This window comes from Sebastes umbrosus, chromosome 13 (genome assembly GCF_015220745.1).
Source record: "Sebastes umbrosus isolate fSebUmb1 chromosome 13, fSebUmb1.pri, whole genome shotgun sequence".
NCBI classification, from domain to species: domain Eukaryota; kingdom Metazoa; phylum Chordata; class Actinopteri; order Perciformes; family Sebastidae; genus Sebastes; species Sebastes umbrosus.
The window spans coordinates 5,618,112-5,631,844 of record NC_051281.1 but is presented as its reverse complement, the minus strand read 5'-3'; the positions used below and the strand labels follow the sequence as shown (position 1 = coordinate 5,631,844).

The 13,733-nt window shown below is 41.3% G+C and overlaps 2 protein-coding genes across 2 annotated transcripts; both read left to right on the top strand.

Annotated features, from left to right (window-relative positions):
• The first annotated feature begins 930 nt into the window (after positions 1-930).
• tbccd1 (TBCC domain containing 1) lies at positions 931-8,160 on the top strand. Its single transcript, XM_037790509.1, has 9 exons — positions 931-1,305; positions 2,839-2,903; positions 2,993-3,259; positions 3,485-3,643; positions 3,767-3,883; positions 4,080-4,329; positions 4,512-4,698; positions 4,785-5,315; positions 6,218-8,160. The coding sequence occupies exons 1-9, from the start codon at positions 1,266-1,268 to the stop codon at positions 6,429-6,431; spliced, it is 1,830 nt and encodes a 609-aa protein (XP_037646437.1). The 5' UTR covers positions 931-1,265; the 3' UTR covers positions 6,432-8,160.
• A 1,489-nt stretch (positions 8,161-9,649) lies between these two features.
• On the top strand, positions 9,650-13,310 carry crygs2 (crystallin, gamma S2). Its single transcript, XM_037788955.1, has 3 exons — positions 9,650-9,787; positions 10,130-10,372; positions 12,938-13,310. The coding sequence occupies exons 1-3, from the start codon at positions 9,779-9,781 to the stop codon at positions 13,208-13,210; spliced, it is 525 nt and encodes a 174-aa protein (XP_037644883.1). The 5' UTR covers positions 9,650-9,778; the 3' UTR covers positions 13,211-13,310.
• Positions 13,311-13,733: the final 423 nt, after the last annotated feature.

The window sequence follows — 13,733 nt, the reverse complement described above, 5'->3', positions numbered from 1 at the left end:
TGATCTAAACCATGTGATCCGTGATATACTTATTTTTGCGCCAGTAAAGGCTGTTGGGAACGACTATAAACAATGAAAAAAATATATATCACCATGTAATCCATTTATATCTATATAATATATGATATAATGTCTATTTTCTAGTAAGTGTATTATAAGTATATAACATACATGTATAATGAACTGTAATTGTTTAGTGAGGAATGCATCTTATGTGTGTAAACCAATCCTTTGGTCAATAATTGTATTGTAGTGTAGTGTAATATAGTATAATAATGGCTGGAGGGGTAATATTAGTGTTCTGTGTCACTTCTGGAAAGGGACATTGGTTTAACCAGTGAAGATCTGAACCACTTCCTGAACCAGTCAGGCGGTATGGCCCGGAAGCAAGGCTTCAAACGCCATCAATGATGTCATTGGTCTAAAACGATACATGCCTTGATACGCGCATTGCGGAAAACTTCCTGGATTACTCGACACACGCTCCAAAGCCTCGGCACAGCACGTGACATCACTAACTGTTTGTAAGAATCAGAAATGCTTGTTAACAGCGACACCTGTGGCCGTTAAGTAATAAATAATTTAAGTGATATAGATAGATAGATAGATAGATAGATAGATAGATAGATAGTAACTTTATTGATCCCGAGGGAAATTCAAGTTTCAAGCATCAAAAAGTGAATATAGTGCAGAAAAGACTGTTAAAAATGAGTATAGTGCAGGGTAACTCATAAATATATATATAAATATATGTGCACACATACTAATCATGGGTCAAAACAGCGCTAAACTTGGCTGAATTATAAAAGGCAGAAGTGAAGTAAAACGAAGAGCCATTTGGGAGCCGAAAGAGCCGACTCTTCTTGGTTGAGCTGAGCCAAATGATCTGGCTCACTAAAAATAGCCGGAATTCCCATCACTACACTGGACGTCTCCGTCTAAAACCCGCCCACCATTAAAGAAACACATCTCACACTACTTTTGAATACAGCATCCGTTTCTTCAGTGTGTAATAGTTTGTTTCGAAGTGTTTAAAATGTGAGTTTAATATTAAAAAACAGCTAAATTAGCATGTTTTGGTAGCTGTGTGAGCACTCAGTGGAGGCTAAAGCGCGCCCCCGCGAGATGCGCGCAACAGATGTCTCAGTGAAGAGGAGGGCGCCAAATAGGAAGAAGAGCAGATAGATGTTAGTCCGACTCTAAACCACCACAACCAGCTTCTACAGGACTCCTCTCATTCATCTACTTATGGTCGACCCATCAGGATGGACCACTGCGCTGCCTGGACGAAGACAAAGGCTGAAAGTAAGACACAAGAGCTGTCTCCATCTTCCTTTACCTGGTTAGCATCGCTAGCTAACAGCAGCTAAGTTAGTAACTTTGAGATAAAACAATAGTTCACTCCACAGTTTCCTCCAGCTAGAGTCACCAAACTAACCTAACCTCTCTCATATACAACAACAGGTAGCTGGTGTTGTGTGTATTGACATGTTTACTAGCTGTCTGACTGGATTAGTTGGTTGTTGTTGCCAAACTTGATGTGAAGATACCAAGAAGTCAGAAGTCGGGTGTTCAAGGTGTTGATGACAGCAGAAGCCTGGTTGTTGTTGTCATGGCAGCAGCAGAGCGTCATACAGGAGAGACATCTGTCACCATGTTAATATGAACCACATGTAAACACTTTATTATCCATGCAATGATCCAGTAACATTAACATTGTACCTGTTAGTTATATATTATTTTAAATACAGTTTTTAATATGTAAATATCATCACTGTCAAATATAAATCCAATGCTAACCAGGCTGTATGTTCTGTGTATATATACAATCATATCCACCTAGTTCATGTATATAGAACAACTTGTTACACTAATCATCCCATATATATATTCCAGCAGACTCTGATCCCTTTGCACTATATATATATATATATATATGTGTCCTTTTTTTAGTTATATTTAATTATTTTATACATTTTATATATATATTTTCATATATACACATATTTTTTAATATATATATATTTATATATATATATTCACATATATTATATGTTTATTTATATGCATATAATTTATTTATTAGCGTATGTACTATGGCGGCACAATTAATTGAAATTTGATCAAAATATATACACATATTTTTTAATATATATATATTTATATATATACACATATATTATATGTTTATTTATATGTATATCATTTATTTATTTATTAGTATGTGTACTGTAGCTGCACAATTAATTGAAATTTGATCAAAATCGCAATATGGCCAACTGAAATTTTCAAATCGTAGGAGGAGCAGTATTTGTTCAATAAAAAAAATTAAAAATGTGTTAAATGTGTGTCAAAATACCATTTACCATTATCCTACAGACTTCAGAAAACATCTTTGTTTGGTGCAATTCCCTGCAAAAAATCACAACATAAACATTTTAATGTGTTTCAATGAAAATGAGAATAATGATGTAAAAAATATCATTCCCTCTAATATTGCAAATCATATCGCAATTGCAATATCATTCAAAATAATCCCAATTAGATATTTTCACAAAATTTTGCAGGCCTAGACATACTTGGCCAATAAAAGTGATTCTGATTCCTGGTTGTGTACTGGACTGGTATGGTCAGTGTTATTACAGGTGGTTATTGAGAAAGGCTGCTCCTCAGCCCTCCCCTCAGTTCATCTCTACATTTTGTGTTTATATATCGCAATAATTGCACTGTGACATCATGTGATTCAAAATGTGATTTTCAGTAGACAAAGTGTACCAAACTTGCGTATGTTGCTCATCTGTACTGTGAAATTCATATCAGACTTTCCTTTCTCTTAAGTCATGGAGGCAGACAGTGTGAACATATGGCCACGCATGGAACCCTTCTTACTGGGAGCCCTGCAGGTGAATATACTCTTCCCACCTATGTAATATAATGATATCGGCTAGTGGTTGCAAATGTTGTGAAATAATTGGAATTAATGCCATTGCAGGTGGCTCCCTCCTCCAAGCTCAGTCTGCACTATCTTCGCAAGATGGCGGTCTACGTGCGAACACGGGACGGCTGCTTCCCCGCTTTGGGCTGGCCCATGTGGAGGCATATTGCCTGTGGAAAGCTACAGCTTCCAGAAGACTTTGCATGGCTCTACTTTGAAACCTTTGACCTTCTTATAGGCCACACACCGGAGGAGAGGCTGGAGTGGGCAGAGTGTCTTTCCCAATGCTCTTCCAAAAGTGAGCTGGACCAACAAAGGAACAAGGTAAAAACAAAAAAAATGACAGGGGTGGAGTACAAATGGCTCAGTTTACCCAAGAATGTAACGCTATCTCATGCGTCACGTAACTTTTTGGATAATGTCTGACTCTTTCATTGTTGTGTTTTGCCCCAGGCAGAGGTTATTGTTGTTGTAACCCTGCTCTCAAATGCGAGTAGGAGCTTTACACTGATATGCACACCTTATTTCTTCTTCTCCTTTTCCCTCCAGTTGTCCGTGGACACGCTGCAGTTCCTCCTCTTCCTCTACATCCAGCAGCTGAACCGTGTGTCTCTGCGCACCTCTCTGATCGGTGAAGAGTGGCCCAGTCTTCGCTCTCGCTCCCCCTCTCCGTCAGACCGAGAGGCCAAGACCAGCTCTCAGAACAAGGTCCCTGTTTCTGTGAAGGACAAAAGAAACACTGATAACTTTATTGCATGTTATTGTCATCTCTCGGTTCTTTGTGATGTGCCACTCATAGCCTTTTTTCCTTGTTTCTGTTTGGTTCTGCAGAACTGGGATGATCAGGCCCACTTGTCATTTGTGCAAAGCCACCTAGCTGAGATTCTGGAGCTGCTGGTGGAGCCAGGCCAACTGTCAAATTCTGGACAGGCCCTCAGAGACTGCCAGGTCTGTGGACAGTCACTTACTTTACATTAAAGCAACCGACTTAAAGTATGATTACTGCGTTAACAACCGCCCAAACCAACCGCACCAGAGTTCAATTCAAATGAAGTAAATGTTTGCTTGTGAAAGCGTCCTAAAACAAATTATCACTCACATCTTATGATGCGTTGTAGCTGATTTTACAGTTGTGTTTTTCCAGATATCCCTGGAGACTGTTAAGAGCTTGGGCCTGCTCTTGGAGGGCTCAGTCTGCCACAGCAGAGCTGTTCAGCCCGTCCACAGGCTGCTGACCAAAGGTCCTCTCCAGACGCAAGCCGGCTACTCCGAACTCACCCGCTCCTTCGCCCTGCACAAGCTACTCTCATGTCTCCAGCAAAGCCTCACACTCAACCCCTTTGGGATGACCGCCTGCCTGTCCTCGGGCAAGAAACTAGCATGGGCTCAACAAGGTATCCTCCTGGAATGAGGTTTTATATTGCATTTTCTGCACATTAATTTTGAAGGGAAAGAAGTCAGGAATGTGGTAATGTCTGAGTGTGTGTGTGTGCTAAGTGCTTATTCACAGTCGACACTCTTTCTCGACCTGTCTGTCTACATGTCTTTGACTTTGTTCTGTGTTTGTGTATTCTAGTGGAGGGAGCCATGAAGAGAGCCAAAATAGCCCGAAACACCTACACGGCTCCACCTGGCAGTAAGATGGTGCTGATGTCGCAAGTCTTCAAACAGACCCTGGCGAAAACCTCAGACAGGCTGACCGGCGCCAACATCAAAATCCACAGATGCTCCGATGCCTTCATATACCTTCTCTCACCTCTCAGGTACCGTTAGCTTCCAGTAATATAGCTGGTGTTATGGACTTTTTGGGACACCGTTGTCATTGGTTTTGTTACGTGTGCTCCTTCAGATCAGTCAGTGTGGACAAATGCCGTGACTGCACAGTGGTTCTGGGTCCAGTTGAGACCAGCGTCCACATCCACGGATGCCAGAACCTGCGGGTGGTGTGCGTGGCCGGCAGGATCGCCATCGGAGTCTCCTCGCGTTGCACTATCCACGCCTTGACGCCCACCCGCCCCGTGCTCCTACCTGGAAACACAGACATTACACTGGGGCCTTTCCACACGTTCTACCCGTCCCTGGAGGATCACATGGCCAGCGTGGGGCTGGCTGTGATCCCCAATGTCTGGGATCAACCCTTGCTTCTGGGGACCGAGGGCCTCGCCAGCCCCTCGCTCAACGCGTCATCCAACCCGGACCCGGCCTGCTACCGCCTGCTGCCCCCGGCTCAGTTTCACACGCTGGTTGTGCCTTTCGAGATGGAGGGCGACACATGTGAGGTGCCCGGGGGGTTGCCTCCTCCGTATCAGGCAGCGCTTGATGAAAAGCAGAAGAGGATACAGAACTGGCAGAAGACTGTGACGGAGGCCCGGCTCAACAAGTGAGTGGAATAATTTGATAGACTATATAATGTCTCTTAAAGGGACAGTGTGTAGGATTTGGTGGCATCTAGTGGTGTGGTTGCAGATTGCAACCAACTGAGTACCCCTCCGCTCACTCCTCCCTTTCCAAGACTGCGGTAACGTGAGCCGCCGAGTGCAAAACCGTGGTAACGCCGTTCACCTCACTCAGAGGTCATCCTTACCATAATAACACTACTTTAGGAGCAACAGAAGTCAGACGGCGGGTGGCGCTACCAAAGAGTCTGAAGAGGTTAATTAAAAATCGCAAATTGCGTTAAGGATATTAGTGGCGTTAAAATGAATTTGCTTTAACGCGTTAACTTTGACAGCCCTAGTAAAAACGTGAAAGTCTGTCTCTAGAGCCAGTGTTTGTTTTGTCTGTTCTGGGCTACTGTAGAAACATGACGGACTCCGTGAAGAGGACCTGCTCTCTACGTAGATATGAAGGGCTCATTCTAAGCTAACGAAAACACAATGATTCTTATTTTCAGGTGATTATACACTAATGAAAACATGAATATTATATTTCGATTCTGCTAATAGAGCCCCCAAAATGCTACACACTGGACCTTTAAACATGCATGTGTAAACATACGTTTTAAGATTCCATTATCCAGCGTACTATTTTAATCAGTGGAAAGTTACAACAGAGCAGCCATCCCAAAAATCAATAAGAATGTATTGAGTTAGCCGCTCAGCTGGTGTCAGAAAAGTTGCTCGAGGGGCTCAACACTCTACCTGACCCTGACAGCACAGGCAACAACAGCAAACTCATCATCATACGATGCTATTTCATGAGGGAAAACTCACAGTATTTTAACAGTGATCTCTCCCACATCCCGGCTCTGTGGTTTACCTCTTTTGTTTTTCTGTTCTCAAGGGAGCAGAAGCGTCAGTTCCAGGAGTTGGTGGAGGTCAAGTTCCACGAGTGGATGCTGGAAACGGGGCACAGGCAGGAACTGGACAGCCTCATCCCACCCACGATAGCCTCTCTAAAGGACTCCAATGGGCCTGCAACGGAGACGCAGCGAGTTGGTGATAGCAAACATATTAAGACTGGACGGGCAGTGAGACAGTCACCTATGGCTTGTTGAAGTAGTCTTAAGTTAGCATGACAGTGTGCACAGACATGTGGTCTTACTGACATTTGGAGCTCCTGTAAGTTCTTAACAAACAGATGAGTATTATTGTACATTATGTTTGTGGTCTGGAGCTGTTGATCCAGCGTCTATGGCAGCTTATGTCCCACTCGTTCTTGAGTGCAAGGCTGGTTTGGGCTGCTTTACGAGTCCTTACTTAAGAAAAGGCAGCTAAGTCCTCAACATGTCTAAGCCGAGTAGGGAGTGGATTGGCATGTTGTAAAACAAGATCGCAAGCACCGCTCTTGTGAGGAGAGCTGCAGGTACACAGGGTGTCGCATCTGTGAAGCCTCCACAGGCTTTTAAAGGGGCATTTTTGAAAAAGCTTAGATTTGGGTTTTACAGCTGAATGTCTTCTTTTGGAGACAGAAAAGCGGGCGCAGCCGAGGAGGGGCGAGGTACTGACTGACTGTGACAGGCTTAGAGACCTGTCAGTCATAAAGACATGCCCTAAAATGTGTCCTCTTGAAGCACCAATAGCTCTTTAATATATTGATTCTCAAAACCTACATTAAGACACAGAGTTTGCGAAATGAAATCCTTTTTTTTGTGTGTAAACTCGATACAGTCGGATGTTTTGGAGTCGGTATTTAGAGACCTTTAGAGGAGTTTAAAGCACTTGCGGTTGGTATCAGCACCATGGTTGTCACCATTTCTTCCCAAACCGGCCCCACATGTCAACTATATGATATTTTCTATTAAAAAAAAACAAAAAACGTGCATTTAAAGATGGGGAATGTAGATGCTAAATAAATGTAGCACGTTGGGTATTAAGGACATGTTAGTGCACCTACAGTTACTAGCTCAGGTCATAGTATTTTGTTGTGTTAAGAGAATATAAAAAGTAGCAATCAAGTGTTTTCCATTATGGGAATAAAGGAAGGAATATTAACATAATTTATTGTAGGTACGGGATTGCTCTGTCCAAGCTGTCATATTTGATGTAGGTAGAGTGGGTAATCTTTCAAGCACGTATTTTTTGCCAGACCCCAATTATTGATCTCACAGTTACATCCACACTAATATGTTTTTTTTTCGTTTTAAAGCGCATAGCTTTTGCTACGTTTATGCCTAGCGTCCACACTACTCCGGCGTTTTCAAGCACCTAAAACGGAGACGTTTGAAAACACTGCTGACCCCGTTTTAGTTTTAAAAATCCAGGGTCTGGACGGACAGAAAAGGAGACCTTTAGAAACGATGACGCAGACGCCCACGTTTGCTTTCGTCTTGACGGAGTTTGGATGTAGCTTCAGTGTTTTCACCAGCTGTGTGGCCACAAGTACAACATGCAACGGCAAGGTTTTTTGCGGACTTATCCTTTAATTTCCTCCGTACAACCGAAATAGCTGATTTGCCAAATGAGGCTAAATTGAACAAACTGTTAGTCACTGTTCCCAGATGTTGTCTAAATGTATCTTTATTTTTGTATTAATCCACCTCTATGAATATATATATTTTAGCATTATAGTAAGAATATTTTTCATAAATCTACCTTGCCTCCAGAACCATTTTTTTTTTAGCATTTAATACTTCCAAGTGTACTTCAGCCCGTTAGCTTCCTGTTTCTACACTTCCATCCTTTACACCATACTGAGTTTAGAGTTTTCAAAGATTACATTACATCCAGTAGAACTGCTGCACGTGTCTTCAGGGTAGCATTTTAAGGGAATATAGACTTGATCGAAAAACAAAAAAGTACTGTTAAAATGTTATTACACAAAAGAGAATATTGCTGTTAAAAGTTTTCAAAATGCTGATATGTCTCATGATTACACTGTAAAATGCCTTACTGCTGGAAAACGTGCCCTTTCATTTGAACACATGCACCTCTATGCAGTTACTAAATAAAGAGCACAATGTATTTCTGATTGTTAAATAAATTAAAATTAATAAAAGTTTTGACTAAAACCAGACTGCTTATTGTTTTGATTCTGTCTTTACCTTTGAACACAGCTATATGCTCCAGATGTGGTATAATAATGAAGTTCACTTGAGTAATAAAGAAATACATTGAAATACAGTAGTACTATTTGTTGCATCTGTGGTTATGCAACACTGCCAGTGGTGGAAAGTATTGTACTTGTAATTTTGAGGTACTTTACTTGACTATTTTATGCTACTTTATACTTCAACTCCACATTTTACTCGACCACCACTTTTACAACCTGCTTTGCTGCTGCACACATTACATTAGGGCTGAACAATTTTGAAAAAAATATCAAATTGCAAATTATTTTGACTGATAATGCAATGCGATATGATTTGTGACATTAGAGGGAATGATCATTTTTACATCATTATTCTCAATTTAATTGAAAAACATATTAAAATGATTATGGTGTGATTTTTGCAGGGATCTGTATCAAATAAAGATGTTTTCTTAAGTCTGTAGAATATGATGTGTAGAACAGGACATCTCTGCAGCACCAACATTTTTAATTTAAAACGGTATTTTGACACACATTTTGCAAGTATTTGAAATTCTGCAAATAGAAAATTGCAGTAGGTCCTATTGTAATTTCAATTAAATTTGCAGCCCTACTTTACATACAAAATGTATATTGAGTTTATAAATATAATGCATAGTTCTAAACAACCCCACAATATGTAAAATAGTTCAAATTAGTTCCACATTGACCAACTAAAATGGTAAAATGCTGCTTGAAAATGCTGCATTAGTAAAACTAATTCAATATATGATGAAGTATATAATAATATACCACTCTCAGTGACCATTACTGCAAAGGGACTTCTCATTTTGATACTTTATGCCTATTTTGCTGCTAATATTTCAGTAGTTTTATATTTTGAATGAGGGCTTTTGCTTGTAATGGAGTATTTTAAAGTGTGGTATTGCTACTTTTATTTAAATAAAGGATCCGAATACTTCTGCTCCATCTGAATTCCTCCATAAGGCAGAAACAGGTCCGGAGTTGGCAGGTCGTCCCCAGGTTGGGGAGAGCTGGTGGAGCTGGCATGGAGTCGGGGGGGTGGGCACCGGACCCAGCCAGTAGAGAAGTGGGGTCAATGGACGCTTACCATGCCCGGCCATTATGCCGTAATCCTTCCTCGCTTTTCTGGAAAAACTGAATAGCACTAGAATCACTGACTCAATATTTGGATCTCATTTTCATGACAAAGCGATTGTTCCCCTTTTGCCCTCCACTGTTGCTGTTGATAAACGTGGGAAAGCGGGGATATAAAAGGGACCGGTGAAGGGCCAGAGCAACATCGAGACCTCAGGGGAACCACCACCACCATCACTTAACATCACCAAGGCTATCCCACACATTATATCCAAGATGGGCAGGGTGAGTTGAGACTAAGAGGGACTGGCATAGAGTCAGGTAACACTGTGGCATGGAGGTTAAGTGTGAATGTGTTGGTTTAAGTAGTGGATAAGGCTGTTTATGTGCAGGGATTATTGGGGTTTGAACCTATTTTTGCATAAAGTGCTGATGGCGTTAGTCAGCTAGAGGTTAAAGATGCACAAAAACATTGCCAAAAGAATGGTTTTCCAAGTCAGAAAATCTTTTTGTGTGATAAAACAGTGTCAGTCAAATGGAAATATCTGACGTTTTTGAGAATCGAACACAGAAAATGTAAAATCTGGATGAGAACTAACACTCCCATGTGTTGTCCCCCTGCCCCAGATTGTCTTCTACGAGGACAAGAACTTCCAGGGCCGTCGCTATGAGTGCGACAGCGACTGCTCGGACTTCCACGCCTACCTGAGCCGCTGCAACTCCATCCGGGTGGAGAGTGGAGCCTGGGTGGTGTACGAACGGCCCAACTACATGGGCTACCAGTATGTCCTGACCAGGGGGGAGTACCCAGAGTACCAGCGCTGGATGGGCCTCAACGAACGCCTCAGCTCCTGCAAGATGGTCCACTTTGTAAGTCAGACATTATCATCGTCATGATCTGCTGTACAGTATGACATCTTTCACTGAATGTGTTGAACATTGCATGCAGATATCTTAACCAATATGTGCCCAGAGACTTTTTTAGTATGATGAGGACAACATTTGTTCTGATTGGTCAAAAGTCTTTAACTTTGGTGTGTCCATACTTTGGGCAACTATCTAACAGTAGAACTCTGAATAATTTAGATAACATGAAAAATCTAACTTTTATCAATGGTCAAAATCAGGATTTTTGAAAAATGAGGAGAAAAAAAAAAGCTAAAATTGTGTTTATTAAATGTTTTCCATATGAAATATATGTTTAGCATATGTGTGCATATCTTTGATATTAAACTTGTTATGAGTTCATAGATACCAAATACTTGATTGTGCTCCTTGTAGTTTCTGAGATATAGCCATTTACTTATCATATTCTTTGGGCACATGGGACTACTGATTTTTCCAAAAATGGCAGAAAATGCCCTGAAATAAGCAGTAAAATGTAGGGATTTCTATTATTTTCAGTACACACTTTTGACTACTACTGACTGATCTGCTGGGGTCAGGTCAGAGGACAGATGGAGAGAAAATGGCTGACAAGAAAAAGTACAATAGAAGATTTAATAGAAGCACACAGACATATTTCCTGAAAGTGCATTGAATTTCATTGAAACTAATGGAGAATGGCTCGTCAAGCGAAGGTTTTCACCTGCTGTATGACTTATAATAGTTCTGTGCAACTTTTATTGATATGAAATTATATAGATAGAAATCCCTCAAATGTGTGTACTGAAAATAATAGAAATCCCTACATTTTTGCTGCTTATTCTAGGACATTTTCTATTTTTCTTTTTTCTAAAAAATTGAAAAATTTCAGTCGCGGGAACAATGAGGCTAATTAACCACTAACCTGTAAATATTTGACTCCCAGTAGGATTTTTTCCTCCACTGTGAAGCAGAGGAGTCTCACATTGTGGATTATGAACTTCATGACTCAGACAGTCTGACGTTAGGTGATCTGATAAAAGCCACAGCGAGAGCAGGGGAGAGTAAAACTAGCTGATGGGAACATCACAGAGGTCATGCTGTGGTGTTGATGCTACCGGTGACTGCAGGGCTTTGTCGATGGAGACCAATACGTGGCTCAGTTCTATTAGTATGAACAGGCTTTAATCCAACTGACCCACAGCCTGCAGCCACATTCAGGGACACCACTTTCATAGAAAAATCAATCTTGTTTGTACGAGCTGCATGCGTACAGTTTTGCACTATTTATAAAGGCACTATGCAAACAATGAGGGGATGGTGATGGGAAGCCAGTTATCTAATTCACTGGTTCCCAACCTGAGGGTCCCGACAACCACTATGGGTTGCCAAAGCTTCACGGGGGGGTCGCGCCAACTTTTAAAAAATCTATACAGTCGGCCTATATCTCAGCATTTTATTCATTTCTGTGAAGAAAACTAAACGAAACTGTTATTTTTAGGGCTGTCAAAGTTAACGTGATAATAACATGTTAACGCATATTTGTTTTAACGTGACTAATTTCTTTAATGCATTGTGATTTTTAGGTTGTAGCGGGCTCAGTTTTAAAGCTAGAGTGAAGATACTGGCATCATATGAAACTAGAAAACCTAAGGAATCATGTCGTACTAGCTATTTGTGAATGAGGCTAAATAACGCTGCAAACTTTTAAATACTTGACAAATCTCCCTTTAAGCTACATTTTACTCAAAATTGTGCGATTAATCGTGATTAACTATTTTAATCAATTGACAGCCCTAATTATTATTTAAGATATGAACAGGATAAGGGCACGGTGAAGACCTGAACACAAGTTATATTCACAGAGCCTTCCCTCTCTGCTAAACAGCCTCGTACCGCATTAGAAAAATGCGCAGTTTAAACAACTAAAGAGCGAACAGACCAATGGCCAACCAGGGAGAAGAAAACACTGAATTTGTCAAAAGAAAAAGCCTATTAAGTATTAATGATTGTTAAAAAAAAAAAAAGAAGAAACATACATAATACAGAAAAAAATGTATTAAAAATTCCTAAAACTAACAGAAAAACATCTCTGATGCAACATTCACAGGAGATAATCTGCTCAAAATTCATCCAAATCGCTCATTTTACACAAACTTCCTGCAGTTCTTGCGTTTACTATTTAGGTTAATTGTCCAGTTTATCAGTTGTTCTGTATTGTTATTGTTATGCATTGAATATAATATGAAATATCCATAAAATATGTCACTTAGTCAGGGGACGTCAGTTTACTCAATGATAGAAAAGGGGTCTCTTAAGGAAAAAGGTTGGGGAACTGATCTAATTGATGTGACCATGATGAGACTACAAACATTTTCCTTCGTTGGATACGAATCTCATCTCCCTATATATCCCCCCTTCCCCTTTTCTCTGACCCCACATCCCCTCCCTATTCTGTCCTAACCCCCTGCACTAACAACCACCCTCCTCCACCTGCTACCTCTTTAACCCCCCGTAATCTCCTGCCACACCCCTACCATCTCCCCCCGCTTCCCTCCCGTCACCCTCCAGACCAGCGGGACCCAGTACAAGATGCAGCTCTATGAGAAGGCCGACTTTGGGGGCCAGGCCTTCGAGGCCACCGAGGACTGCCCCTCTCTCCTGGAGAAGTTCCGCTGGAGGGAGGTCAACTCCTGTAAGATCTTCGACGGCTGGTGGGTTTTCTACGAGCACCCCAACTACCGCGGGCGCCAGTACTTCCTGGAGAAGGGGGAATACCGCAAGCCTGGCGACTGGGGTGCCCTCAGTCCTGCGGTCCAGTCCTTCAGGCGCTTCACTGAATGATTTCACCTCCCCAATAAGTCGACATTTGACTCTGATTTTAATTGACTATTTTGTGATTTGAAACTGAGGTCTCACATTAAAAACCTGTCCAGAAAGCAAACTGAAGATGTTTCTTTGGATTTGCCATACATGACTTGTTTAATGTCTTTTGAACCTCTTGTGACCTTGCATCCACACTTCAGGGCTCAATAGCAATAACACTTGTCTGGAGTTTATCCATTTCATCCTGTTTGACATGTCTGATGGTTGTAGACTGGATTGCATAACCTCCTCAGTTTAAGTCATTGACTTGAGCATTTTAAAGTTTTATAGAAACGCTTAAAGGCCCTGACAACAGGCCGACCGTCGGCCGTTGGTGAGCATCTGTCGCCCTAGTTTTTACAGTGTGTCCAGCACCGTTGACACCAGGCGATAATCTCCAGCTCTGAAAAGTGAAGCCAATGTGGAAATGGCTTAAACTTGCCTTCTCTCTAATAGCCAGCAGGGGGCGACTCCTCTGGTTGCAAAAAGAAGTCTGATTGTA